The 26,903-nt window shown below is 36.5% G+C and overlaps 1 protein-coding gene across 2 annotated transcripts in view; it reads left to right on the top strand.

Annotated features, from left to right (window-relative positions):
- LOC134546318 (FK506-binding protein 15-like) overlaps positions 1 to 26,903 on the top strand; it is a 123,382-nt gene that overhangs the window by 58,315 nt on the left and 38,164 nt on the right. The window contains exons 10-11 of one of the 2 annotated variants that reach the window (XM_063389058.1): positions 3,543 to 3,752; positions 20,183 to 20,439. In XM_063389058.1, coding sequence (XP_063245128.1) covers positions 3,543 to 3,752; positions 20,183 to 20,439 — 467 coding nt within the window. Of the gene's footprint in view, positions 1 to 3,539; positions 3,753 to 20,182; positions 20,440 to 26,903 lie in introns of both variants that reach the window. The other variant, XM_063389057.1, reaches the window with a different exon arrangement.

Genomic DNA, 26,903 nt, shown 5'->3' with positions numbered 1-26,903 from the left:
AGGTTAGCTAGCCTCCAGGTAAGGCTAGCCTCCGGTTAACGAACGAGGGGTGTATTATGACCCATACTTAGCCTGCGGTTGGCTAACCGGAACCTGACGAAGCGTGTGGTGTAATAATGGGTGTGTTGGTAATGAAATAAAACATAATTTGGTAACTTTTGTTGCAAGACAGTTATTTTTTCTGGTAGAATGTTAGTCAGCTGTTTGTTTGTATTGTGATTCGGAATATTTACAGCTGCAGTAAAGAAATATGCCGCGAACTTTATCTTGCAACAGATATAATTAAATTAACCAAAAACTACTTTGACGTCAAACCTGCTTTGTATTAAACCATAAAATTACAATTTACGATTCAAAACCGTGTGTTTTCAACTTTACTCTTGTATTGGAACTCATGATTTTGTTAGGTTATATATTAAGCCAAAACTAACGAAGTAATTCTATACCAACAAAAAAATAGGGATGACATTTTTGCTAGAGAACACTTATTTCTTTCATAAATTTATTTCATAATCAAATAATATAGATCCTGTTTCGGGAAAATACTTGTCGATTTTCATTTCACTGGTGTAGGTTTCATTTTTGTACTAATAGTTTCGTATCACGTATCCAAATTAATCCGATCCTGATGGAATTAGTTTGTGGTATAGGATGCTTGCTGTTTTAATTTAGTAGGTCGAGAGATCCTAGATATATTCACTGGGGGAATAATTATGATTGTAAAATGTATACGAAAGAAATATATTTTTACAAGACCTGACATAATTTGTTTGCATCGTGATATGTTAGGTATTTTGTGTTCTGTACAGGATTTTTCAACATTCTAAATTAAAACAGCAAGTATAATGTAAAACAAGACCAACATATAAAGGGTCATGCCGATAGGATCAAGGGATAAACTTGGATACGGTAAACAGAATAATTCCAGTGCTGTTTTCGTTTTGCACTTGCGTGGCAGGTAGATAATAAGTACCTAATGGTTTGTAAGATAGGGAAGGGATAATTGGGTAACATTTATTTTCACATTCAATTGTATTCATTGAATTATAACCACGTCTGAAGTCGTATGAAGTGCATTCATTTCATTCCTGGCATATGTCCACTGTATTACGAATAAAAATTCACATATACAACTTCCACGAAAACACACATTTTATAGGTACCTACCGGTAATAATAACCCTTGTTTTGCAATTTTAAAATTCACTTATTTACACATTTACACATATTCTTAAGCAGGAACATTTAAGTTTATATACATAGCATACGTTTATGTACTTCGTGATCAATTAAAGTCAAATAATAATACACGACTCGACGAGAATAGAAAACCGTGACTACACTTTCATGCCATGTAATTTTTAATAAAACTTTGACGAAAGCGAAGCATTTTACATTTAGTAATAAATTATTCCATCACATCCTGCAAATATTCAATAGAATTCCTCAAATAGTCATCATCACTAGCAACAACTAACCTCACCTGATACATCGCCATTTTATTTTCTGTTGCTTAGCCTCCGGTTAAGCAGCTAGCGGCCGGTTTATCCACCCGCTAGGTTAGCCGGGACTTTAACTGGAAGGTAGACGTTAACAGGGAGTCATAAAACCGAAATAAGAGCTAGCCTGCGGTTAAATTTTAGCCGGGACTTTAGCCGGAGGTCATAAAACCGGCCCTAAGTCAGTTAAATATTTTTTGTGGAAAAGTATATGATTTTACATTTTCTATTGCTACTATACTGTTTGTAATTTATTTTTTAACTATGTGTTCCTAATAATTATATAACAACATAGTTTTGATAAAGAATTGTCAAGATGACAGAAATTTGTTAAAATATTCGTGTAAGAGAGACTTTTTTTTTCCATCTCTCCATTTAACTAGGAAGTGTTCCAGATCAAGCTAAACTTTTCAGTAATTTGCCCTCCCCAAAATTCTAGGCTGGGTCCACCAATGATAGCAACAGTTTGGATGGGCGAAGAAAACTGGAACACACGACCGAAAACCCACTGGCCTTAGGCAATTGATTATACTATACTTTCCTCCTTTCCCCCCCCCCCCCCTTTTTTAAAAAAAAAATTATAATTTCCTTGTGCTCAACGTCTTGTAAACAGTGCGGTCATTCGATACGGCTAAACTCATCTACGCTGTGGGTTAACCGGAGAAGGATTCTATCTCATTTCATGGTAAGGAATATCCCAGCATTCGCCTGGAGGGAGTTCGTGAAACCTTGTAAAACCGAGATCAGAATGGCTGGACCGGAATGCAGACTCAGGTCCTCTGGAATGCTGGTCCAGCGTCTGGCCTCTGCGCCACGTTACGTCTTACGGTTGCACATAGATGGCTAGGTTGGTGTGTTGGAGGCACGTCTGTTGACAACTAGGTACTTCCTGATATTTTAGCATGCTCTTTCTTTGCAAGGGTAGACTCAGGTGCAAATTCAGGCTATGTTTCCTGCTCGTGAAAATCCAGGGAAAAACCCATATTGCCTGGTGGACGGGAAGACAAATTGTTAGTGTTTCAGTGATAATATTTGTCTTCAGATCAGCAGGAATTGCTACGTAATTAAAAGTCTACATCATTATTTTGTGAATACATACTAGGGATGTACCCATTAGTACGTACGTTTATTTGAATAAGGTGATATATCACCATTTGTAAACAATCATTATCAGAAAAACACTTTCAGTAATGCAAACTACAATTTTATAGTTAGATGTAGGGAACAAAATGTAAAATTTTATGGAAATATTATGTGGTGCTAATAGTAAATTTTTGGTGTTACGAACGTAGATAACTGATAATTTTAATAATTAGTGTTTTTGTTATGAAAAACTTGTATTTTAGGTGTCTTGTTTATGCTGTTTTGATAATCATTTTAAATAATTTGTTATCTATGATGTAACATAATAATTACAGCTCTGTTCAGTAGTTGGTGTTAGTATAATGGTATCGGTACATCCCTAATTAAGACCTGAATAAGGTGTTGCGTTATTGTTTAGCCACAAGCTTAGCTTTGAAAAAAAAGTATTCTTGTATTGCTTCTGCAACCATCTGTAATTCACATGACAAAGCCAGAGAGATCAACATAATCATTAAGTCCCGCAGAGTCAGCATTCACTAGGTAACATTCTTGTGTTCTGTTCATAACTGTAAGAGTATATTAGAATGCCTGCCACTAACTGTAAGAATATCTTGGAACGCCACTGTAGTTCAAGTAAAATTTTATTTTTTTTTTACTTTAATTTCTTATTTTATTTACTTTTAACATTGAAGCAGTCAAGTAAATCATTTACAAAAGAAAGAAGATTGTTCAAATTATATATTCATTCATTCTTCATTTTATTTCAAAGTGCCCAACACAAAGTACACACATCACACAAGAATTATTTATTTCTGTATAACAAACATTCACAGAAATTTTCATCGCAAGTGGGATCATGTGATGTCACGTGGGATCATGTGATGTACATAGCTAGTTATGAGTAATCGAAGATGTAAGGACATTTTGGTGTCGCGTGAAGAGGATTGGGTGTGTGCAGCAGTATGCAGTGGCGCCCCCGTATGCCGCTGTGGAGGGCCAGCTGTTCCCGATGGCACAGCCGGTGTTCCCAGCGCCGGCCGCCACCCCTCCGGCCCTGACGCCCCCTGACGCGCACATGGCTGTGTTCCTCTCGGAGACGCGCGCCCACAACTCCGAGGTGCGCATGGGCGTTGCAAAGGTGGCAGACAAGGTGGACCAGGTCATCTGCAAGGTGAGGCCCACTAGCGCTCATTACTCTTGCATAGGCTTCTGTACATTTTTTTTTTGTTCTAGTCAAATTCAAAAATACACTAAAACTTTCTTTCACACTTAAAAGATGCAAAATACAGTATGATGAAAAAAAGCTGTATGTGTGTGTGTGCTTTTATTTATTTTATGAAACTACGATAGATTGGTGTAGAATACAAAAAAAAAACTGGCAGTTCATTTTCTCAAACTAGGAATATTTTAATTTTAAAATAGTTATGTCGATCAAATAGTAATGTACATTGAAATAGAGTATTTTTTAATAACTTTTAATTATGATCACACAGTATTTGTTACATATGAATATTATGTACCTATGTATTATGTTGCAGAAAACACATTCAAAATTTTTTATTAAATCTTCTTGCCTTCATACATCTACACTTTTTTATTTAAATTTTTCGTGAACGAGTCCCATTTCTGTATGTATTAGTTACCAATAATCAGTTTTAAGTTTTGAATCCAATATTGAATTAATCACAAATTCAGAATATTTTTTTAATACTTGCAGACCCCTACTCTTTCATTTTAAACATTATGTGTGGAATATTATGTTAAAATAATCAGATGACCAAGCTTTGCTCGGAAGTCGTATGTTAGTAGATTTGTACATAAAAATATTATTGTTTGTTTGCCTTAAGTATAGGTTATCGGCAGAGAGCCTACACCACTTGACAGCTTGTTCGGAGTGTCTTACAATATATTCCTAAGAGGTTTTGGGGGAAAGGGCCTGATGAGTTTGCGATGGCATCTTAAGCAGGGAATGCCTTGCAAATGGCTTTTGGAAGTCGCTAATCTTCTTTGAATGAGGGGGGGGGGGGGGGGGGGGGGTTTTGTCCCAGTTCCAGGGCGTTGGTTATCCCCAGGTTGTCCCTGGGCTGAGGGACTTAGAGCCGGCCTATGTTTGATTGGAGTTGGGAAGTATACGGCAGGCCTCCTAGGGGCCGCCACACTTGGCCTTCGCTCGGCCACGGCGCAGTCTCAGGCTTTGGTGTAGACTCAAGGAGCTTCATCAAGCGAGTCTCTCTCTACTGGAATGGTCGCGGTTTAGAGGGAAGAAGTTCACAAGTGCTGGACTTTAGCTGGTCGGTTTTCTTCCCCTCACCTCGGTAAGAGAACATAATCCATTGATAGTCACGAGTGGCTGGTTGTTGTATAGGCTACTGGACAGCTGCTCCTTCCCTGGAGTTGGTGCTGGCTGAACTTGCAGTATATGATGATGTGTAGGGTTTCACAAGGAAAGACACTCGCAATTTCCGATATCATGATTTATTGCGTAAGCATGGGGGTAGACAGCCTTCTCTTACATGCTCTCGGATCTATTATATTCCACTACTCAGACCCAGTCGCTCCACTGGCTTTGACACACTTTGTCTTTGGCTTATAGTAAGGCAGGTCCTATGTCGACAACAGGTTGTTCTCCTCTCACTATCTATTTCTCCGCCAAACTCAGTCGTAGATTCATCTGAGGGACTCTGCCGTGGGAAGACTGTCATCAATCTCAGGTGGTGCCAGCTGTCTCTGCAGGGCCCATTACTGGCCTTAAGGGCGCCGTCTGGCTAGAGAGTAAACGCGTGACCGCGTGCATATCATGTCGTTCCTGCTCGGAGCTGAGTGGCGACATTCGGAAATACTCTTATCTCCTCCTTCTCACTGCCCCACCCCTCTAGTACCCACCCTCCTCCCCCCGCCGACACTGTAGGCCAGATAAGAGCCGCCCTGCCGCCTCGCCATGTGTCTGAATCACTCTGCGTCCTTTAGTTTACCGTAGCAGGCGTGCCAAATGCATATATGTTTAGTGTAGCGATATAGCAAAATACTTATTTTAGTGGTTGTTAGTAACGTGTTAACACTAAGTTATTGTGTATATGTCACACAGACAAATGTGACTGCAAACGTAAAAAATAATTCTGTCTGAATTACTGACTTAGAAATACATGTCTGGACACTACTTTACATTGATGGTTGATTACAATGTGATGTTTTCCCGGTTATTCGCAAAACTACTTGAAAACCTCTATGGTGCCACCAGTACAGTCACGCTGTGAATGAGCATTTTAATTTACGTATATTTAATTCCAAAAATGTTTAACTTTTGAATTTTTTCTCAATTTTTATCTATATATTTTTAAAATTTTGATCGGTTACTTAATTAACAGCATTTCTGCACCAAGGGCGCGGGCAGTTTTATTCAGTCACAAGGGTGTCAAAAATACGTAGGCAAACAGGCAAATTTCCAGACTAAAATCAGTAGTAGGGATATTTTAAATACAAATAATTTAAAAGGCACACATTTTTACTAACGGCTGTTACATTTTGATTTTTGATTATGGAATTTTTTTTGTTAAGTTTAAGAATGTTTGGTATGAAATAAAAGTAGATAAGTTTTAAAAAAGTTTGATAACAAATGAAAAGAATCTAAATCATTAAAGAAAAATATTTATTCAATAATATTAAATCTTCAAGCAACAAAATAAAAATATACTTTACAGCAAAAAAGATTTTCTTCAAGGCAGCTGCAAAATAAATTTTTGTCATTCAACATTCTTCATAAGCACTGCACTACACAGTTTTTCCAGTATGGCAAATTGAGTAAACAAAATCCATCCCTCTCGGCACAGACTACAGGTTTAGGTAGATTTCGAAGTACCTATCGCTTCATGAAATGTTCAAAAAACTTCTATAAACTTCTGAAACTTTTTAAGCATCTTGTACGTTCTACAATATTCAAAATTGATCGAATGAACACTGTCTTATTCCATGGCCCAAAACTATTTTAAAAGATTTAGTTCAATTCATCCAGGACTGAATAACATAGAATGTATTTAATATTACGCCTACGCATTTATTACCTTCTAACACTACTTTTCATACCTTGCACTATTAGTGGTCACAAAAAAATTTGCTCTGGATCATTGTTTATGATAATATGAATATAGTAAAAAATAAATTTCAACATATTTTATAGGAACTATAAAACTTTTTCCAACCTCTATTATAACTGTAAATAGTTTGTCGTATCGACAATTGTTTCAGCCAAAGGTTTTGGATAATGTTAAGGAATTTTGCAATAAATTATTTCATTTTTGATAGTACAGTAAGTCCTCTATTTACGTCGTACCGATTTACGTCGTTTCGGATTAACGTCACTAATGTTTGAGTACTCATGTTTCAATTTAAGTTGTCGCCGATTCACAATAACGTCGTTTACAATGACCGTAAATCTTTATTTTAACCAAAACACCGTATATAATTCGTTTATAATTCTTTGTTTCCTTCGGTAGTTAATTTATGCTATGTAGCGTAAGCTACACGTTCACCGCCTTATCTTATCATACATCATGAAGGACGCTTCCTGCTCTCCGCGCGGTGATGCAATACTACCAGCCCGCCCGCTCGGCCACCCACGTATCTCGCACGTAGAAGTGTTATCTACTTCCCGCAACGACACAGCATTTTCTCCTACCCATTTCGTCCAACTCCTTGGCACTTCAGTCGCTATGATATCATTGAGTTGGCCGGAGTTTAAAACGTGCCGTTGTTAACTTTATCGTGATTAAATGCGTTTGTAGTAGGCCTACAGTATCAGCTCACTGCAATTTATGATTTTTTCTTCATTAGATGTCTTCCAAACGACTAAATTTATCTTCAAACGTAATTTCAAAAAATAAGAACAGAACACATGTTTCATTAGCCACGAAAATGGAAGTTTTGAGACGTTTCGATTCTGGCGAGAGGGCTGTTGAGATTAGTAAAGTGTTAGGTCTGCCACCTACCACAGTTCGTACAATTCGATCAAACGCGGACAAAATTATGAGTAGTTTACTGAACATGTCATCTGTCAGTGCTACAAAGACGAATTATACACGTAATAGCGCTATGGAGAAAATGGAGAAGATGCTTGCCGTATAGATTGAAACACAGAACCAGCACAATTTCTCCGTAAATTTAAGGCTTATTCAAAGCAAAGCTCTATCATTGTACAATGAGGAAATGAAAAATGTTGAAGGTACTTCAACCGTTAAAGAGGAAGTGTTTAATGCCAGCCGCGGGTGGTTTCAGCGGTTTAAAGCCTGGTACAGTTTCCATAATATAAAACTGACAGGCGAGGCAGCAAGTTCCGACACTGACGCCGCAAAGGAATTCATCCCGAAACTTGAGAAGATCATTGAAGAAGGTGGCTACTTGCCGAAACAAGTTTTCAATGCAGATGAAACGGGACTTTTCTGGAAAAGAATGCCGGCGAGAACCTACATCGCTAAACAAGAGAGGACTGCGCCTGGTTTCAAGGCTGCAAAGGATCGTGTGACAGTATTGTTGGCGGCAAATGCAGCTGGCGACTGTAAAATGAAACCGCTGCTGATAACCAAGTCAGCCAACCCACGAGCTTTGAAAGGTTACTCAAAGGAGCACCTGCCAGTGATTTTAAGAGCAAATAATAAGGCCTGGATAACTGGCCCCCTGTTCAGGGAATGGCTTAACTTGTATGCCATCCCTGCATGGAGAGAGTACTGTTCCAAGGAGAACCTTGACTTTAAAATTCTCCTTCTGATCGACAACTCACCTAGTCACCCACCCGAGGTAGTAGAAATGCATGAAAATTTGAAAGTGGTTTTTCTTCCTCCAAACACCACAGCTATCTTGCAACCACTAGACCAAGGCGTCATCGCATCGTTCAAGGCCTATTATTTGCGGCGTACATTCCAACAGCTGCTTGAAGGTACAGATGGTGAGGATAAGCCTACAATCAAGGAGTACTGGCATGGCTACAACATTTTGCATGCTATCAAGAATATTGGAGAAGCATGGACTGAGGTCACTAAAAAGTGCTTGAACTCGACGTGGGGTAAACTGTGGCCTGATTGCCTACATAATTTTAAGGGATTTGAAGATGCCTCTCCTGCTGTAGACGTACGCGCGGACATCGTTGACATCGCTAAAAGAACTGGATTCAACGATCTCGAAACTGATGACATTGACGAAGTCTTGGATGCTAATGTAGAAGAGCTTACAAACGAAGAGCTACACCAGCTGGTAATTAATCCTGCAGCAGACAACACTGATAGTGAAGATGATGACCCGGAAGTGAAAACAGACATCACAGTGAAAGAACTAACCTCCGCCTTAGGCCATGTCAAAATGGCATTGCAAATTTTTTCTGAAAAATACATTAATGAGGAACGGAGCTCTAAAGTGCGGCGAAACGTAATGGAGAGTGTTAGGTGCTACGAGGAGCTCCTCAAGGAGAAAAAGAAGCAGACAACCAAGCAGACAACACTTCATGCTTTCTTCGGCGGAACATCAAAGGCGGCGACAGCTTCCATGTGTGTAGGAAAGGAATCGGAAAATGTTCAAAGTGACTCGGAATAAATTGACAAACTTGTCACGTCATCCTTTTTGGAATTCTATTCACAATGTGTAGTGTATTCAGAGCTTTTTCATTTAAAATGTTACGTAAAATGATATAATTTATATTGTTTGCGACGTAAATTTAAAGTAGTGTTTCTCATGAAAAATATTTTACATTGATTTTTATTAGAATTATTCCCGTACGTAAATTGTAAGAATTGCGCCGTGCTATTGTATAACCTCTTTTAGGTGTTTATTACTTCATGTGATTATTTTAAATCAAGGGCTCTCAATGTTTGTCATACTTATAGTACTTTTATTGTATGTATGCATTTCTTTTGACTTTGTTCTTACCAGCCTCCAAAAGAAAACAGTGGTTTTCTCCCGCGAATGACTCTAAGTAAAATCTGTGTAGCGCTAAACCACTTTGTATCCTTACACTTTGAATGCATTATGCGTTTATATTACGTACAGTATGTACTATATATCTGTTTTTATATTTCAATCAATAAAGGTAATAAAGCAGCTGGTTAAATAACCATTCTATAAAGCTGAGAAGTACTAGTTGGACTTGTTTCCCACGCTGTCGGTTGTCATTTGCTGATAAAATTGCCCGTTGTCACGTCTGTATGCCAGCGCTTCCGCCCAACCTTGGGCCGTGGCCGGCCGGTGGCATGAAACATGGCTCATTTTGCGTCATTTCTATTTACGTCGCGGTTTTCAGGAACGTAACCCCGACGTAAACCGAGGACTTACTGTATATCAACTAAAAAGTTCTGATTTTTTTTTGTCTTTTAACAATTTTTATTCCCACTGCTTGCAGTAATGGCTGGTTACATAATATTTTACTTCATATAAACGTTCTTGACAATATATAGAAAGTTAAATAAAAATATGAATGACTTTGATAATGTAGGTACATGGTACGAAAGTTTTGTTTAGTTCTTTTTATCTCCACATGACATTTTTTTTCAACTTCTTGCAGTCTAATCAAAAATTGTTTTGGACCAAAGTTTTAGATAAAAAATAAAAATATACATTTAACATTAATTGTTATATAATTCATTTTTTAAGGGTTTTACCATAAATAAGAACGTATTTAATATTGTACATGGTATGGGAATTGAGTTTTTTTATATTTCTACCCTTGCTATTTACAACCCCTTGAGCAATCGTTTGGCTTATCAAAAATTGTTTCAGACAAAAAATTGTGTTAAAAATTATAACATTTACAAACAATACTAACAGATTTGATGATGTGTCTACTAAGGAAGTTACGAACTTTTCTGTCCTCAAACTCATGTTTTTTCTGACCCTTGCATTTATGGTTGGTCGTATCAAAAGATGTATTCAAAGGTTTTTGGTATCACTCCTATGAGTTATAATACGTTCAAACGATGCAATATTTGTCATACTATGGGATTTAAAGAGATTGTTTAGTTAATCAAAACCTTCCCCATTTTACCCCTTTGGTGGGATTATGCTCATTAAAGAATTCGACCAAAATTTTATTACTATATTTTATTTATCAGTTTGGAAATGATTTGTGCACAATTAAGGCAGTATCGTGTCCATAAATTATATATGTATATACACACAAACGTTTGATTTCACAATGGCTTCGGTATCTATAGAAAATTAAATGAAAAGTATCTTAAAATTTTCCTGCAGTCGCACTTAGGAAACGGCTTCAATAGCAATAGGTAGTCTTTCTTCGAAATATACCTAAGAATCCACAAACCAAACAAAATAGAAGAAGAAAATAATGCATAGAGATAACCCACAAAATAAAATTGTTTTTAAATATAGAACTGTGTTAAATATTAATTAAATTTTTGAATGTATTTACATACAGTCCAAAAATAAACATTTTTTTCCAACAATGTCCACACCTTTACTTTCTTATTTATGCAGATACCAATTTTAAGTACATGTTCTGTTTGAAATCACCTTCTGCATTCAGTTTTCTCAAACTCACCACACACATTTGCACAAGCACATTTAAACTGGTTTTCTTGTTAAACATGATTTCCCAATCAGAATGACACTTGGCATATTACCTATATAAATACTAGTCAGTGGCGGATTCATAGGGGGGGGGCGCAGGGGGCGCCCCCCCCCCCTTGACCAGGGCAGCCCAGCACCAAGCATGGTTCTTGGCAAGGGGAGGGCGCACACCCGGCCGCCGATGTTATACAATACACATTCATACACTTACCTTTAATATTCGGGCGAGACGTAAATGAAACGGATAGAGCTTGGAAAAAGATCTCTGGCTGCATCCAAGCAACCAAGGTGACGTAACAAGGGAGTGTGTGGAAAAGGTAGACCTGCGCCCCCCTCCCCCCCCCCCTTGAGATTTTTCTGTATCCGCCACTGATACTAGTCCTATAAAAAGTACATTGTAAAACCCAATATTTAAGTTGAAATTAAACCGCCGTGTTTTCTAAATATCTTCATTGAAGGACTACATCATGACACGTTAGTGTGGTTCTGACAAATAAAATGTAAGATTGAGCAGCGAGCTTGATAACACATCTTCAAAAACGTGTTTGCAAATATCACAAATCCTTTCAACCCATTACAATCCCTCTGCTTATGAATGTGTTAACTCACTTTCACCGTTATGGAAAGAATTTCCATATTGTTTTTGTTTCCTTCTTAAATATATATATATATGTATGTTATTTATAAATATACTTCTAATATAATTTTTAATATTGTTCTTCTTACATAGTCCACAGACGATACTGAACAAAATTGCTAGCTATTAATTACTTAGGTTCTCTCTTATGGGAAGATTGCGGGTGTATCTTGGGTTCACCAACTCTGGCAGTAATGAATTCATGTAGAACTGTATAAGTTTATCTTCCATTAAACGTTTCCAGAAATGGTCATCTTTTGTGATTTTCTGAAAAAGCAGTCCTTTTGGAGTCCAAACGACAAAAAGGCAGAATTGGCGACCTGTAATATGGAGTTGTCCCTGAATTTGGTACATGTACATATGACCGATCTTGAGATGGCATTTTTCCATCCTTCAGTTCACAAAAATTAATTTTTTTCTCCAGAATTGCCGTTTCAGGAAGCATAGTCTTGGCAGTTGCAGGACATTTGATTTCAATGATGTCATCTCTAGGGACCTGAAAAAATCGCGATCGCGATAAACCCGAAAAATAACGCGAATTTTGATGTTTTGAAGCTAAAATGCGATTTTCTCATTTTTTCCGTCTTTGTCACGAATTTCAACACAAAAGCATGAATGTTACGTTTCTTCTCCCCAATACCAAGAACCATCACGGTATCTTCACATGCTGGGCCGAGGGTTAGAACAGCTTAGTTGAAAAACTACACGCTTTGCCTTTAAAATGCGTTACTTGTGCCAGTTTTGGCCACTGTTATTTTTCTTTATGGCTTTTGAAATGTTTACAGAGGGCTGGAAGAGCTTAGTTGAGAAACTACACGTTTTGCGTCTAATGTGCGTTACTTATGTCAGTTTTGACCTCTTCTTGTTTTTCTTTGTGGCTTTTGAAATGTCGGCAGAGTGCTGGGTGAGTAAGCTTGGTTGAAAAACAACACGCTTTGCGTCTAAACTGTGTTACTTATGCCTGTTTTGACGCTGTTGGTTTTACTGCCTTGGAAATGTCTCCGTGAAGCTGTAGCGAGAGGGGGACAGGGGGGTGACAGGTGACGACACTTTGGACTTTCCCTGAAAAGGATTTACGATTGGGGGGAGGGAGGGAGGGAGGGAGACAGCGCTAATGGAACTCGCCACAGGATGCCTCAGCCTTCCTCCTTGCTTTGTTACTGCCGTGAAAGGCCGCCCCCTCCCCTTGTCAAACATCTATCTTTCCTCCGCTGCCCCCTCCCCTTGTCTAACATCTATCTTTCCTCCAGCGCTCCACATCCTCTGTTTATATGTTAGCGCTCAGAACGTCTTTTATGCTGCAGGCGACCAAACTATTTTTTTTATAGCTGCCTGCTTGTTGTTTTAATATACCCTTGTAAACATTGCCGTTATCAACATTTCCAGGCTTAAATGTTAATTGCTCCACATAAGAAATGCCAAAAAATGTGGTTAGTGCAAGGCAACGAGCTGATGAGTTCAAAAGTGATGGTATTTATGCATCCGATGCTGTTACACTAATGTGTAAATACTGTAACTGCAGAGTTACATTTGAGAGAAAAGATTCTGTGGCAAAGCACATAAAAAGTGACAAACATGTGAATGCCAAGCAAAAATTCTCTAGTGGTCCTTCCGATAGGAAATTTCAGACATCTGTTGTTGAAAATTTCAACAGTGTCAAACGGCGAAAGATAGACATTGAAAACTTGGCACTGAAGACAACTGAGGCGTTCGCGAAAGCAAATATACCCCTGGAAAAATTGGAAGATCCAAACATAAAGTTGTGGTTGAATGAATTCATTGAAGGTGAGAAGTTTTTAAATTTACTTTATTATGTAGTTCCAGTTATAATGTGGTTATAAAATCCATAATTAGAATGATGCATTTCTTATTCAAACCTGTGTTTATTATGTAGTTCAAGAAATCATAGAATAACTTGATTTTAGTATGTCAATAAATTATATTTTAGATTGTAGTGCATAAAACATAGCTGTATATGCTATACAAAATGTATTTTATAAAAAGTATCATCTGTAAATAAAATAATTATCTGACTTTTCTTTTGGTTTTAGGTGATGGAGATTTACCATGTGTAAAAACTTTAAGGGAGAAATATACACCTCAGTTGGCAGAACAACACTTCAACAAAGTCAAAGATGTTGCATCAGAAAATCCTTTGTATATACTATGTGATGAAACCACTGACAGCAAGGGAAGGTGTGTTTTTGTAATACTGTTTCAAGTTAATACAGCAATATTTGATACTGCAAAACTTCTAGTTGCTTCCGTTAGTTTCTTGCAGAAGGCAGACGCTACAACTTGTGCTCAGGCTATAACAGACTGTATTAGCAAGTATGGTGTTAAGTACCAGAATATCATGGGACTTGTAACTGATTCTGCCAGATACATGACCAAATGTGTCACAAGTCTGCAAGTGTTGTTTGGTGATCATGTTGCTCACATCCAGTGCTGGGCTCACAAACTCTCCCTTGTCGGAAACGTGCTTAGTAGTGAACTTACTGAAGTAAACTCTGCTGTGGTGAATGTGAAGTCTGCATTCCTAAACACCAGGAAAAGAAAGCACCTGTTCCTCAAGTACTTGGAAGAAAAAACATCACAGCCTGCTTCGCCATTTCCAGTGCCTGTCATAACTCGCTGGAATTCCTGGTTCAAGTCTGTGTTTTATCTGGCTGAGAACTTTGTTCACATAATTGCATTTTTCAGGGGGTATGAGCTTCAGGAGGTGGGTAATGCTGGTATCAGGTACTTGTCTTCATTATCTGACAAGGATGTTAACATTATTTTAGCTCAGTGTGTGTTCATCAGACATCATGCAGCTGATCTCGTGAACCTTCTGACCAAACTTGAAGGTTCAAAGTATCCAACAGGTCATACTCTGTATGGTGATGTTGAGTGTATCCGTAAAGATTTTGAGTGTGTATCAAAGGGTGTGTTTTGTTCTGCTTTTGAAAATGCTACCCGTAACTTAAATACTAGTGACCAAGCTCGTGCTAGGCACGAATGCCAAAAGGCTACAGCTTTGAGCATGGACAAAATGCAAATGTTGTTGAACAATGACCCTTCTGCGGCAGTATTTAAGGCTTTAAATAAGTGTTTCAACCCAAAGAACATCATCCTTAACAAGACAGAAGATGTTATTTCAGTAATGAAATCCATTCCTGAACTCAGTAATTTTCAGAACACTGAACTTTTCAAGGGTTACGAAGCCCTGAAAGAAGATGTGCAAGAGATTTGCAAGACTGAAAATCATGTAGATATGTTGAAAGTGCTGACTTCTCAAAGTATAAATTACCATAATTTTGCATTAGCAGCCCTCCGTGCTGTTTACAGACCGACAAACAATGTTGACAGTGAACGTTTACTTAGTCACTACAACTTAGTTGTCACAGACAGAAGGCAAAACCTGAAAGAAAGAAATGTTGAAGTGTTCACTATGCTGTCATTTGATGACTGAATTCCTGATTTATAATTTGAATATTTATGAACATTTACTTTTTTTTAAAAATAGGATAAAACAATTACTTACAAAACAAAATTTCTGTAAAGTTATTTATAAACATTAGTTTACGGTTTGACCTTTAAATGCCGTCAAATAAAAATGAAAAAAATAAAAATAATAACCTCACTTTTTGTTGCGAATTTTGTAAAAAATAACACCGCTTTTAAGAAAAAATAACCTCCCCTTTTTCAGGTCTCTAGTCATCACTACCAATGAGCCCATCAGGCGATGCTGCTAGAAATTTTATATTTTTGTCAATGAAAAGTCCTGAAGGAATTATGACTAAGCCCAGCACCTGTTCCAGCTGAGTGACTGCATGAGGTTCGTTCTCAATTCCATATTTAGTTGCTTTGTTTCCAGAGAAGGTTGAATATAAAATAGATTGAACTGTTTTAGAGCGCGGTGTTGTTTCTCTCATTCAACATATTTTTCCGAAATTTGAAGCCGTCAGACGCTTTGCTCTTTCACATTTCCACAATATACAGTGCCTTTGTCCAGTGGTTGATGACTGGATATCCTTAATTTTTTTGCTGTCACACTGCAGTGCTCTCAAAAATTCTTCTTGTTTCTTTTCGTATTCTTCAGGATTCATATCTGGTATCTGAGAAACATTGCCATAATGTGAGTCTTCTGAAAAGTTAATTTTCTTTTTAGTCTTCTTTGTGGGGTTTTCCAAGCGCCTCTTTTTTCTTTTTTCAGCAGAATTTTTTTTTTGCTTTTAAATATTTTTTTGATTATTCACCAGGACTGTGATATGTGAATTTTTTGTGAATTTCGGCTTGTTCGTTACCATCTGCATTGCACGAAATCACGGAAAGTTCACTTCTGGTAAGGTATCCACCACAGAGAGAAAATTTGACTCTTACTTTGCAACTGTATTATTAAAAGACTCAGCTCTATTTGTTGTCATGTTTTTCAAGAGACTTTCTGCATGATGGACTACCAGATTATTTGCTGACATTATTTTATCCCACATGCCCATACTTTTCATACTTGGAACTATATTCTCTTCTGTGCTTCTAGAACCACCACAATAGTATTCTCGTTCACTGCACTTTGAATGGTCCCCGAATAAATGAAATGGTCCATTTTGAATATCACTCCGTAATTCCTTTACACATTCTTGTTCAGTTATTCCTCCGACAGGGGGAAGAGTAGGAGAAGGGCCACTATCGCCCTGAGCAGGCAAGTCCTCGCCCCCTGGTTCTCGCTCCGCGCCAGCGCGGTGGGAGAGATAGCAGCCGGCTGCCGGTACAGCTACAGAGGGCGCCACGAGGTGGCAAGCAGTTTCGCCCGTGCATAGTGCCTCAGAAGATTTTCCGCTGTGAAATGCCTGTTTAAATGCAGGAATCAATGCTAGAAGGTCTAGGGCGCGTCTGACTGGTGATTTCCTTAAATTCTGATTTTCGTGATATTGGCGGGGTCACAAAAGTGTTAAGGTGGGTATGAAACAACTTAAATCCACCAGACCGACATCGAATGTTCTTTTTACTCCTTTCCTGCCCAAACAAAAATTGAAAATCTCAAGTTCTTTCTAAAGGAGAGATATAGAGGTAAATGTCTACAGTGGCTTCCTTCCATCGTCCAGACGGCGCCCTTAAATACCATTTCTGAGGGCTAACAGATGACGAAAGAAAGGGTGGGTTTCTTGGAATTGCCAGTTGCTTCTGGAAATTCCAGGCCACAGTGGTACCATGCACACTCGGCTTGCCAGGAGGTAGAGGGGTGGACTGGGGTTTGCAATCGGCCAGGTGGGCTCAGGCTGCTTTGTCAGTAATCTCGTTCATCTGGTACAGCCCGCACATGTGTGTAGAAAGAGAGAGGCTGATGGCTTAGTGACCAAAGGCATGCTCTGCACATCGCAAGTCACTTTGTACTGCTACTTTAAATATTTCTGTAGTACAAGTAACTAAAAATGAACAAATGTGTGCAATCACTAAATATGAAACTATTTTAACTTTTATTTAGGTATATGCAAAACATAAATAATATTTGGTAAAATTAAAAGGATTATTTATTCTCTCATTAATAGCATCATTAGGATCTAAAAAGTACAGTTGGCCATATTATGGTCATTCAGATTTTCTTTAACATTCTGCATCAGATGATATTCATGCCATATTCATTCAAAGGTAAACTTGACTGCCAGCAATAAAACTAGGTATACATGCCATGGCTAATATTATTTGGTTTTGTCATCTGAGATAAAAGATAACAGTTTCAAAAGAAACACACTATTTCATTAGAAAATTTTGGTGGTTCAAATTTCATTTATTCCTGCCAACAGCCAACAGCAGTCACCAGAAGAATTATTTATGAGTGAATGATTCCTCTGGAAAAGCCAAGTACCGCAGTGGAAACACAAAACTTCAAACAGTCCCAGGTTTTAGCACGGCACTGCTGTACTTATTTATTATGTTCTCGCAAAACATTCAATTTGTAGGATATTTCTGATCCTATAATTTCAGAGGTATTTTACCCTACATATCGTAATTTAACAGCACGTGTAGAGTGAGTCGGTGGCTGTGTTTCTTCATTATAAACATTGTCCACTAACCGAAGAATTAACCTACAAATTCTTACCTGAACTTTCAGACACTTTGTGACTGCGCGAAGTTTGAAAGTTGAAATTCTTTTGTTTTCTTGGCTGTCCTCTAGGCATATTGATATGCACAATTTGTTTAAACATACTGTCTGTATACTGTCAATGTGACCCAAGTTAAAAAGAAGCAAAATTGGTTCAAGTTAACTTAATAAATTGTTACAAGCAATATTTTGGTTTTTGAGGTTTGGTCAGAACTTTGACATTTTAATTCCTTATCTACTAATTGAAATTTTGAATTGAATTTTTTTTTTAGTTAGGCTCTTTTTTTGTTTCTTTTTGACTTAATCTTTTTTCAGTATACTGAAAATACCTACTTCATTATCTGATTGTCAGTTCTTAAATAAACTGGGAGCCACAATGGGGGCAGATAAAAGTATGTTTTATTTGCATAGCTGTATTTAAATCATTTATTAATGGTTAAAATGACTTACAAACTTATTCTATATTGGAACTTTCATTTTTTATATATATATATATATATATATATATATATATATATATATATATATATATATATATATATATATATATATATATATATATACATATATATATATATACACACATACATACATACATACACACACACACACACACACACATTTATTTTCCATGACTTTGTCTCTAAGATATACACATGTCTTTAGATATTTTACCAGCGTATTTACGTATTTCAAAATCAAAATTGTACCTGAAAGTAGTTTTTAGTGCAGTTAGGATGTAACTAGATTGATTTCTCACCTCTCAATGCAGCTATTCTGTAAAGTTATACAAAATTGTTAGAGCCATATTTTAGAACACCAATAGATATAATAATTGCTCCTTTAATATTATAAGATATGTTTACATGACTGAGCTTCACTCGGAGCAAGTGTACCTTGGTTCACAATGACACAGTTATTAGAAGGTGCAGTGAAAATGGGCATAATTAGTTCAATTTGGCACTTATAATTTATTGATATCTCTATGGTAAATATTTGATTACTGTTTTGTTTGTACAAAATATTTACTTTTATATACATCTCTATGGTTTATTACCTCTAAGTGTATTTTAATATTAAAAGATGTATTAAATTTTTTTTCCTGTAGTTGAGACATAGTAGATTAATTTCTCATATCCAAAATTGACTATCCTGTAATTTTAATCTAAATCTTTATAGCTATTTTCAGTCAATTATTTTTTTAAAAATATATTTGTGTAAAAACCTGGTCAGTTCGTTACATGCTCATTTCGGTAGTTTGAATCAGTAGTGAAAGGATAAGCCACAACATGCGCCCAATATTCTGTAATATACACTTTCTTCAGAGAGGATCCTTTTGTGCGCCTTAGTCAGCTGCTAGGGTACTCCCTGATAAATGTTGATTTGGTGAGAAGTTATGGAAATTTGCCACTGCAGAGAATCTGTCTATAGCGATAAACCAGGACTGGCAGCAAAATAAAACTTATCTCCATTGCAACTAACCACAAGCTAACAGTTGCTTCCAAGTGTCTACTCTAAAATATGTTGTCTTTCTTGGTGTGTGTCCACATTTATGTACAAACACTGTGTCGGTGTGTGTACTCTTGGGTGTCTTCCTATTTTTCACTCCGCTAGTAGATTAGCAACCTGTAAATGTAAGATAATATTCCAGGTCCAAGATAATGCAAGGTAAGGTCATGTAATGCTCATAAATTGTATAATGCCAGGGGTTGGATTCGAAAACAGTGCACTCTCCACATGATTGTGATACCTCAGTAATCATTGTGACTAAGGAGCCTTCTATTTAAACTTATATTTTGTTAACTGAACTACAGTTAATGTTAAATCAACAAGATTTTTTAAACAAAATTTAACAAATCACTATTTTGACATTTCCATTGATGTTAGTACAGTGAAATCTTATTATGACATACCTGAAATTAAAAAAAAAATTTAAAAATAAAAACATTTTATGGTACTTATTAATGGAGCAACTTTACAGTGAACTGTTACTAAATGTGAAAAATGGTGTATGGATCTGAAAATATACTTTTTAAAATTATAGATCCTTATGTACTTTGTAATGACATTTTTCTTTATTTTTAAGATTATAGATTTGAGGAATGAAAAAGTGTGTAACTTAGGTATTGTAAACTTTAAACTAATGGTTATTTGGTGTTCCATAACACACTATAGACTCTCAACTATTTTACTTACTGTTTGATAATCATAATAAATAATCAATTACATTCATTGAAACTACACAATCGTTAACTGCATTCAGTAATAAATATTTTGATGTTGGTGCTTTTCTAATTGCAATTTTTCTTTTCTCCAGCTGGATGTATTCCACCAACAGCAACAGCAACAGCAGCAGCAGCAACAATTACAATTACAACAATATCAACATCATCAACAACAACAAATACCTCAAAGGTCAGTGACCAGCGGAGGTCTGGATCCTGAAACACTGCTAGCGAGCATCCAGAAAATAGTGACAGAGAATGAGCGACTTCACGTGGAGATCACAGAGAAGAGAAGCAAGGTGGATGAGCTAAACGACAAGATGTACAAACTGTTGCAGACTAACCAGAAGTAAGTTTTTTTACCCCACATTGTCAGTTGTTTGATTTGATTATCATAATTATCATCATCATCATGCAGGACCTCCTATTTGGTAGAGTCAAACCACACAATCTTAGCACCCAGCTGCTTCACAAATTACAAGATGTTAAAAAAATTCTAATTAATTTCAAAATGTAACACGTGAACTGACTCTTAGTGCTAGGGCAAAAAACCAAGTTAGCAGAAAAATTCCAAAATTGTTTTTTTGGATTGGGTATTCACTCAAAGGCCTTTTAACTAACATGATATTCAAATTTTATTTCTAGCAAAAATCTCCAAAAATTATTGTAACAAAATCACTATCTATAGACTGTGAAATAAAATGTACAGTCGCCAACCAAAAGTTCATAGTAATTCTAGTAGAATAATTTCCCAAAATTATTAAAATTTAAAAAATATATATATTATCCAATTAAAACAAATATTACAATATTACATAACGATTATTCAAAATGGATTATTATTACACCCAAACTGGCACCAGTGGTAAACAAATAATCGAGCTCACAAAAGATTTACATCTAAAATCATAATTTTAACAATTGCCTTAATTACAATAAAAATGCAATATTAAAATTGGATGAACCCCTAAAGTTATGTGAAAAAATCAACTTGTTTACTTTGGGAGTCACGCTCAATTTTAATGGCCAATACACTCAGTCAAATGCTAGTTGCTGCAGTCCTCAACCTGACAGATTAATTAAATAATTGCCAAAATCTGTTTTGCCGATAAAGCGAGTCCAAGTTACCTTTCAAGCTTTTCTTCTGAATGCATGATTGGCAGTGCATAACATAATTCTCGCAACTATATCTTCGCGACTATTGCGCAGCCAAACAAACATGCTCCAAGATTTTGTAAAGTCATGTAATACAAGCCGTATAGTCAAGTGATATCCACCATGTCCATGGTCATGCAACGACCCCAATCTAATGACTCAAGACGTTCTCGGCTCGCGAGTGCCGCCAGACTGTCTGCTTGCACACAACTCTGCCACACCTAGTGTCATGGCAAACATGTCGTTTTTGCACTCAACAGACCAGTGTTGCCAACTCTCATTTCTAGTCGCTAAACAAAGTTTTCCGCGACTCCCCTGCACGCTGCCCAGTATTCATATTTATTTTAAAGTTCTTTTTCTGTACGCAAGGTTTAAAATTGATCTAAACAAAAATTTATACAATAATAATAATTACACAAATCTATACAAGTTAGCTAAAAAACATTAATTAATAACCTAATCTCAATACTAACTAAACATAGTATTTAAAATTAAAATAACATATGAATTATAAAGAAAAAATTATCAAACAAAATACTCTTGTTATAAAATCCTTGACGGAAGCAAATATCTTCTATTAAGCCAGTGACTTGTCCACAGTCATTATCCATTATCATCATCATCATCATCATCATCATCATCATCATCATCATCATCATCATCATCATTATCTATCCTTCACTACCCATTATCCATCTATCAACATCCATCATCATTAGTTCATCATCTATCCATCACCATCTATTATCCATATTCCATCCATTGTCCATCATCTAGCCATTGTCCATCACCGTCTATCATCATCATAAAAATTAATCAAACATTATAATAATCAAATCAATCATCTATTAATTTTCAATCAATAAATTATCATCAATAATTTATTATTGTTATTTTTATTATTTCAGCAGCTAGGTAAAAGGTACACGTTCTACATTTCAAATTGAAATATACTCTAAGCTGGTAAAATAGGATAAGTTCAGTACTGATAAAACATGTTTTAAATTTTAAAACATTGACTATACCTTCATTCTTTTCCCCCTTAAATATTTTACTTAACAGTAAAATTTAACTTTTTTTAAGATTTTTAACATACAGAAAAATTTAAGCACATTAAAAGGTAATTTTTGTAATGCTGATGAGTAGGGCCCCCTGAAAGTGGTTAATAAAATTTTCAGATTTCGTCATTAAAAATTACCAAAAGCGGTGTTAAAATTCACTTTTAAAACACAAAAGCGGTGCTAAAATTCACTTAAAAACACAAAAGCGGTGCTAAAAACTAAAAAAAAAAAAGTGTGTGTTACCGTAAATATATCTTAAATTATTTAAGTTAAATAATTTTACTTGAACCTACTCATTACTGAATACCCTAAACAAATAGGTTACATATATTTATATGATAATACTTTTGATTTAGACACTGATTATTAGTGTGTTCCCATAAACTAATCTGGAAAACTATTAGACATCTGCGAGCAGGGTTTTTATAAGTCGAGTCGAGTTCGAGTCGAGTTCTAGGCAAAAACTCACGAGTCCAAGTCGAGTCGAGCGAGTAGCATTTTTCACATATTAATTCAAAATCAGTGTACAAAAAAATATATTTTTTTTTGTAACAGTAAAACTCTATTAAAAAAATTTCTACTTAAGAATATTTTCTGCATAGTGGTAAAAAAATTAGAACTGGCACTGTAAACAAATACAATTTTAGAAATTTACACTTTTAATAAAAAATTTCCTGTTAATGAGTCGAACTCTAAATTTAACTTTGGCTAGGTAAAAGTCTCTCATGCAAAAAAATTAGTTGTTCCACATGTTGTGGCAAGAGATTCTCTCTCTTTGAAGTAACTGTATTTCCTGCAGAATAAAACAGTCTCTCGCTTGCTACTTGTGTAGCAGGAATCCCCAAGTACTTTTTTGCCACTGGTGCAAGTAAATGGAATTTTGATTCATTTTGGCACCACCATGCCAATGGATTTTCTGAGCGGGGAATAGTGCCCTCCCTGAAAAAAGTCCTGATCTGAAGATCTCTCTCAATGCTCTGCACTTCTACAAAAAAAAATCACAATAATTAGTTCAGTTTAGAAAAAAAAAACTGAAAAAAAAATTAATAGAAATAACTCTCCAGGTGTTGTAGATTGCTGTCCTTTCATTTCTTCAAAAACAGACCAGATATTGCTACTATCACTGCTGCTTGTAGGTACACTTGATTTACTTTCATTAGTAACACTTTGTGAGGGCTGCATATTACAACTTTTCATTTCTAGGGCTTCTTTACTTATTTCATGCATTCCTAAGTCTTTTTCATACTTGCCTTCATACTTGCCTTGAATCTAGGATCAAGCATCATGACGGTCCTATACACTTTATTCTCTTTGTATTCCGGTAATCTCGACCAAACACACTGCTTCAGTTGTTTTGCAAACAGCACAGCTGAACCAGCTCCACTTGCATCAATGTGTTTCTTTAAAACACTATCGATTCCAATCAAAACTGGAATCACCATGGGTAATGTTGGAAGTCTGTCTACACACATTTCTTTAGTGGCATCATAGATTGGCTGAAGCACTTGCACCATACCTTCTGCCATCTTCCAATCCTTGGCCGACAGTCCATCCCTACCATTTTCTACCAAATCAGCCATGACAGGTTGCTTCTGCTCTAGCAACCTTGAAAGCATCAGATATTCACTGTTCCATCTGGTGTCGACCATCTGAATCAGTTCATGAACTGGAAAACCTCCTTGTTTTTGATTGGAGTGCAGCCTTTCCCTAGCCACATTGCTATGACTGTAATACGTCACTATATTTCTGGCAGAAGCAAGCAAATCAATGATACCGAGACCTTTCTTTGCATCACTGATGGCAAGTTGAAGCAAATGAGCAAAACACTGTATGTGTTCATACCCAGAAAGTGAAACAGCATTCACTATGTTTCTTGCTTTATCAGAGACAACATATATAGGGACAGTCACCTCAGCAAGGCCCCATGTGTGAAGAAGTTCTGTCAGTTTTGAACTAATGGCCTCTCCAGTATGATTGCCCGGAAAATGTGAAATGCTTAACACATGTTTTTTGAGCTGAAAGTTGTTTGTTATGTAGTGAGAAGTCGGGGATATATATCCTTCTCCACTCCGAGAGGTCCACATATCAGTTGTGAAGGTCAAAGAAAATATGCTCCCTTCAATGTCAGTCACCAATTCATCTTTAAGGATCTTTGACTGCTCATCAAACAATGCTGGGATTACAGACCTTGAAAATGTAGTTGCTGATGGCAGGTTGTACCGCGGCTCCATGGTTTCACAGAGTTGTTTGAAACCGTAATCATCAACTATTGTGTAGGGCTGGAAATCTGTTGCCATCATTTTTCCTATACACATTGTGATTTCTTTTGCTAGGGCATGATCCCGAGGGAACTTTGCTGGCTTCTGGAATGCTTCACCAAGGGTCGTTTGCTTGAAATTGTCATTTATTTTTCGTTTCTGTGAAGGTGTTCTTGTTGAATGTTCTTCCTTTAGTTTCTTGTAGAGGTTAAGTTCATTAGAATGCTTCTCTAAATGACGAATCAAACTTGTATTGGAACCAGTTGGAGTCTTCAGAGATTTGAAACATGTTTTGAACACTACTGCATCACAACTGACATGCTTGTTGTAAAAGTTCCAAATTACTGACTTTTCTGAAAATTGCGAAGAATGAGTTGATGTGGCATCCATCTCAACACTCAAGACGTATTACTTTCACAACATAAAACCTGATTTTTGAAAACTTCTTTATGATTCTGCTCGCAAAAATATCCACGCCTAATTGCATTTAATTACACACAAATCCCGGTAGTGATCAGTTTTCAACTTCTGAAAAATAAATATATATATTGATTGATTAGGTAGTAATGGAGATATTCCAAACAAAATTGACCAAAATGTAATGTTTTTAATTGTAATCATTGGAAACAACTATCACAACGTCAATAATTATTATTAGGTTTGCTATTGTAGTACATTATTTTGGTTTTTACAAACAAAACGAATAAATAGTTAGAAAGAAAATGTTGAATAAATCCGTACAAGTTGGTACATTGAAGTTTGTTACTCCTAGTCACGTGGTTGATATATCGATGTATCGAACTTGTCAACAGAAACGTATCTGACTTGGCTTGGCCTATACTGAGTTAAGTATCACAAGATAAAATAATAAACATGTTTATCAAATAGTATTTTCAGAGTATCAATAATTAAAAATTAAAATTCAAATGTTTAGGATGCTGCTTTGCCTAAAAATTTACAAACGTTTCCGTTTCAATATTTGCAAATTCAGAGCCGCCAACTTCCTTTCCAAAATTTTCTATTGATGTAAACCGAGCATCTCCGAACATGCACGAAGACGGCACACTTTTACGGGAACTTGGTTATGATGCTTTAGAACTTATTTGACTATTTTATGTAAAAACAACATTTGCAACTCATTTCATGCAAGTTACATTAACGTTTTAAGGGGAGATATATTAAACTGAACTTAATTTTCGCATTCAAGTCACACACGTTTTGGTTCATGGCTGTATTGTTTACCGTGACACATGGCTAACGAAAATAAAAGACTAGGTTGTTTACATTGCCAAATGAAGCATTATAATAAATAAACGTCACACAATTCACTTTAAACTTTTGTTTCGTCGAAACGTTTCTGATTGTACGTTATTAAATGCAGCTCTGTTACCGTAAAATAAGGGAAATTCTTCCGCATAAAGCAGGAAAGTGATACATTAATGCTATGCGGAAAATTACAGAAGTAAAAAAAAATTAATCACGGAAATTCGTAAATCCCGGGTACGTAAAAATGAGGTGTTAATGTATACGGTAGATCATGTTACATTATAAAGTAAAGGATAATAGTGTTGTAAGACTTTTATTCCGATATGAGAGTCGGTTTTTTTCAAGAAAAGCTCGCTCGAATTTCGAGTTTTTGAAAAGCCACGAGCTCGAGTTCGAGTATTACTAAAAAACTCGACTCGAAACTCGAATTTCGAGTACTCGCAGGTGTCTAAAAACTATTAATCCCTTTAACAAAATCGAGGACGCATTACAACTCCGAAATGCCAAATTGATCACAATGACGACAGCTAGAAAACTGCTGTGTACCACAACGCCGAAAAATGTCATTACAGGGCTGCCACAAAGGTTGGGTTAGGTTAGGTTAGGTTAGGTTAGGTTAGGTAAGGTAAGGTAAGGTAAGGTTTGATTGTGGTATTTCGGCGTTAAGGTAGGTACATTAGAAACGCGCACAAATTCATTCAGTTGTTATTTCGGCGTTGTGGTCAATTTTGACATTCGGCGTTATGGTATTTCGGCTTTGTGGTCAATTTATAGTATTTCCGCGTTGTGGTAACGACCCAACAAAATCTATAAAAACTGTTGGCCAACTAATCATCATCGTCACACCATTCGAAAATAATGTTTGTTTACATTTTTCCGCTTTTTGGCGCGATTTAAAATGCTTGTGCCTGGTTCGCCCGATAATCTGCTTGATACTACGACGCTGTTCCAACTATATACCAGCGCCCCCGGCTGACGTGATATGGCCACTCACGTAAGGCTGTTCCAAACACCGTTCGCCCAATCATCTGCTTACTTTTGTATTTATCCGGTGTCGCTGTTCTAAGCTGACG

The sequence above is a fragment of the Bacillus rossius genome, chromosome 1 (assembly GCF_032445375.1).
Source record: "Bacillus rossius redtenbacheri isolate Brsri chromosome 1, Brsri_v3, whole genome shotgun sequence".
NCBI classification, from domain to species: Eukaryota; Metazoa; Arthropoda; class Insecta; order Phasmatodea; family Bacillidae; genus Bacillus; species Bacillus rossius.
Note: the sequence above shows the minus strand (reverse complement) of the source record. Positions and strands in the feature narration are given on the sequence as shown.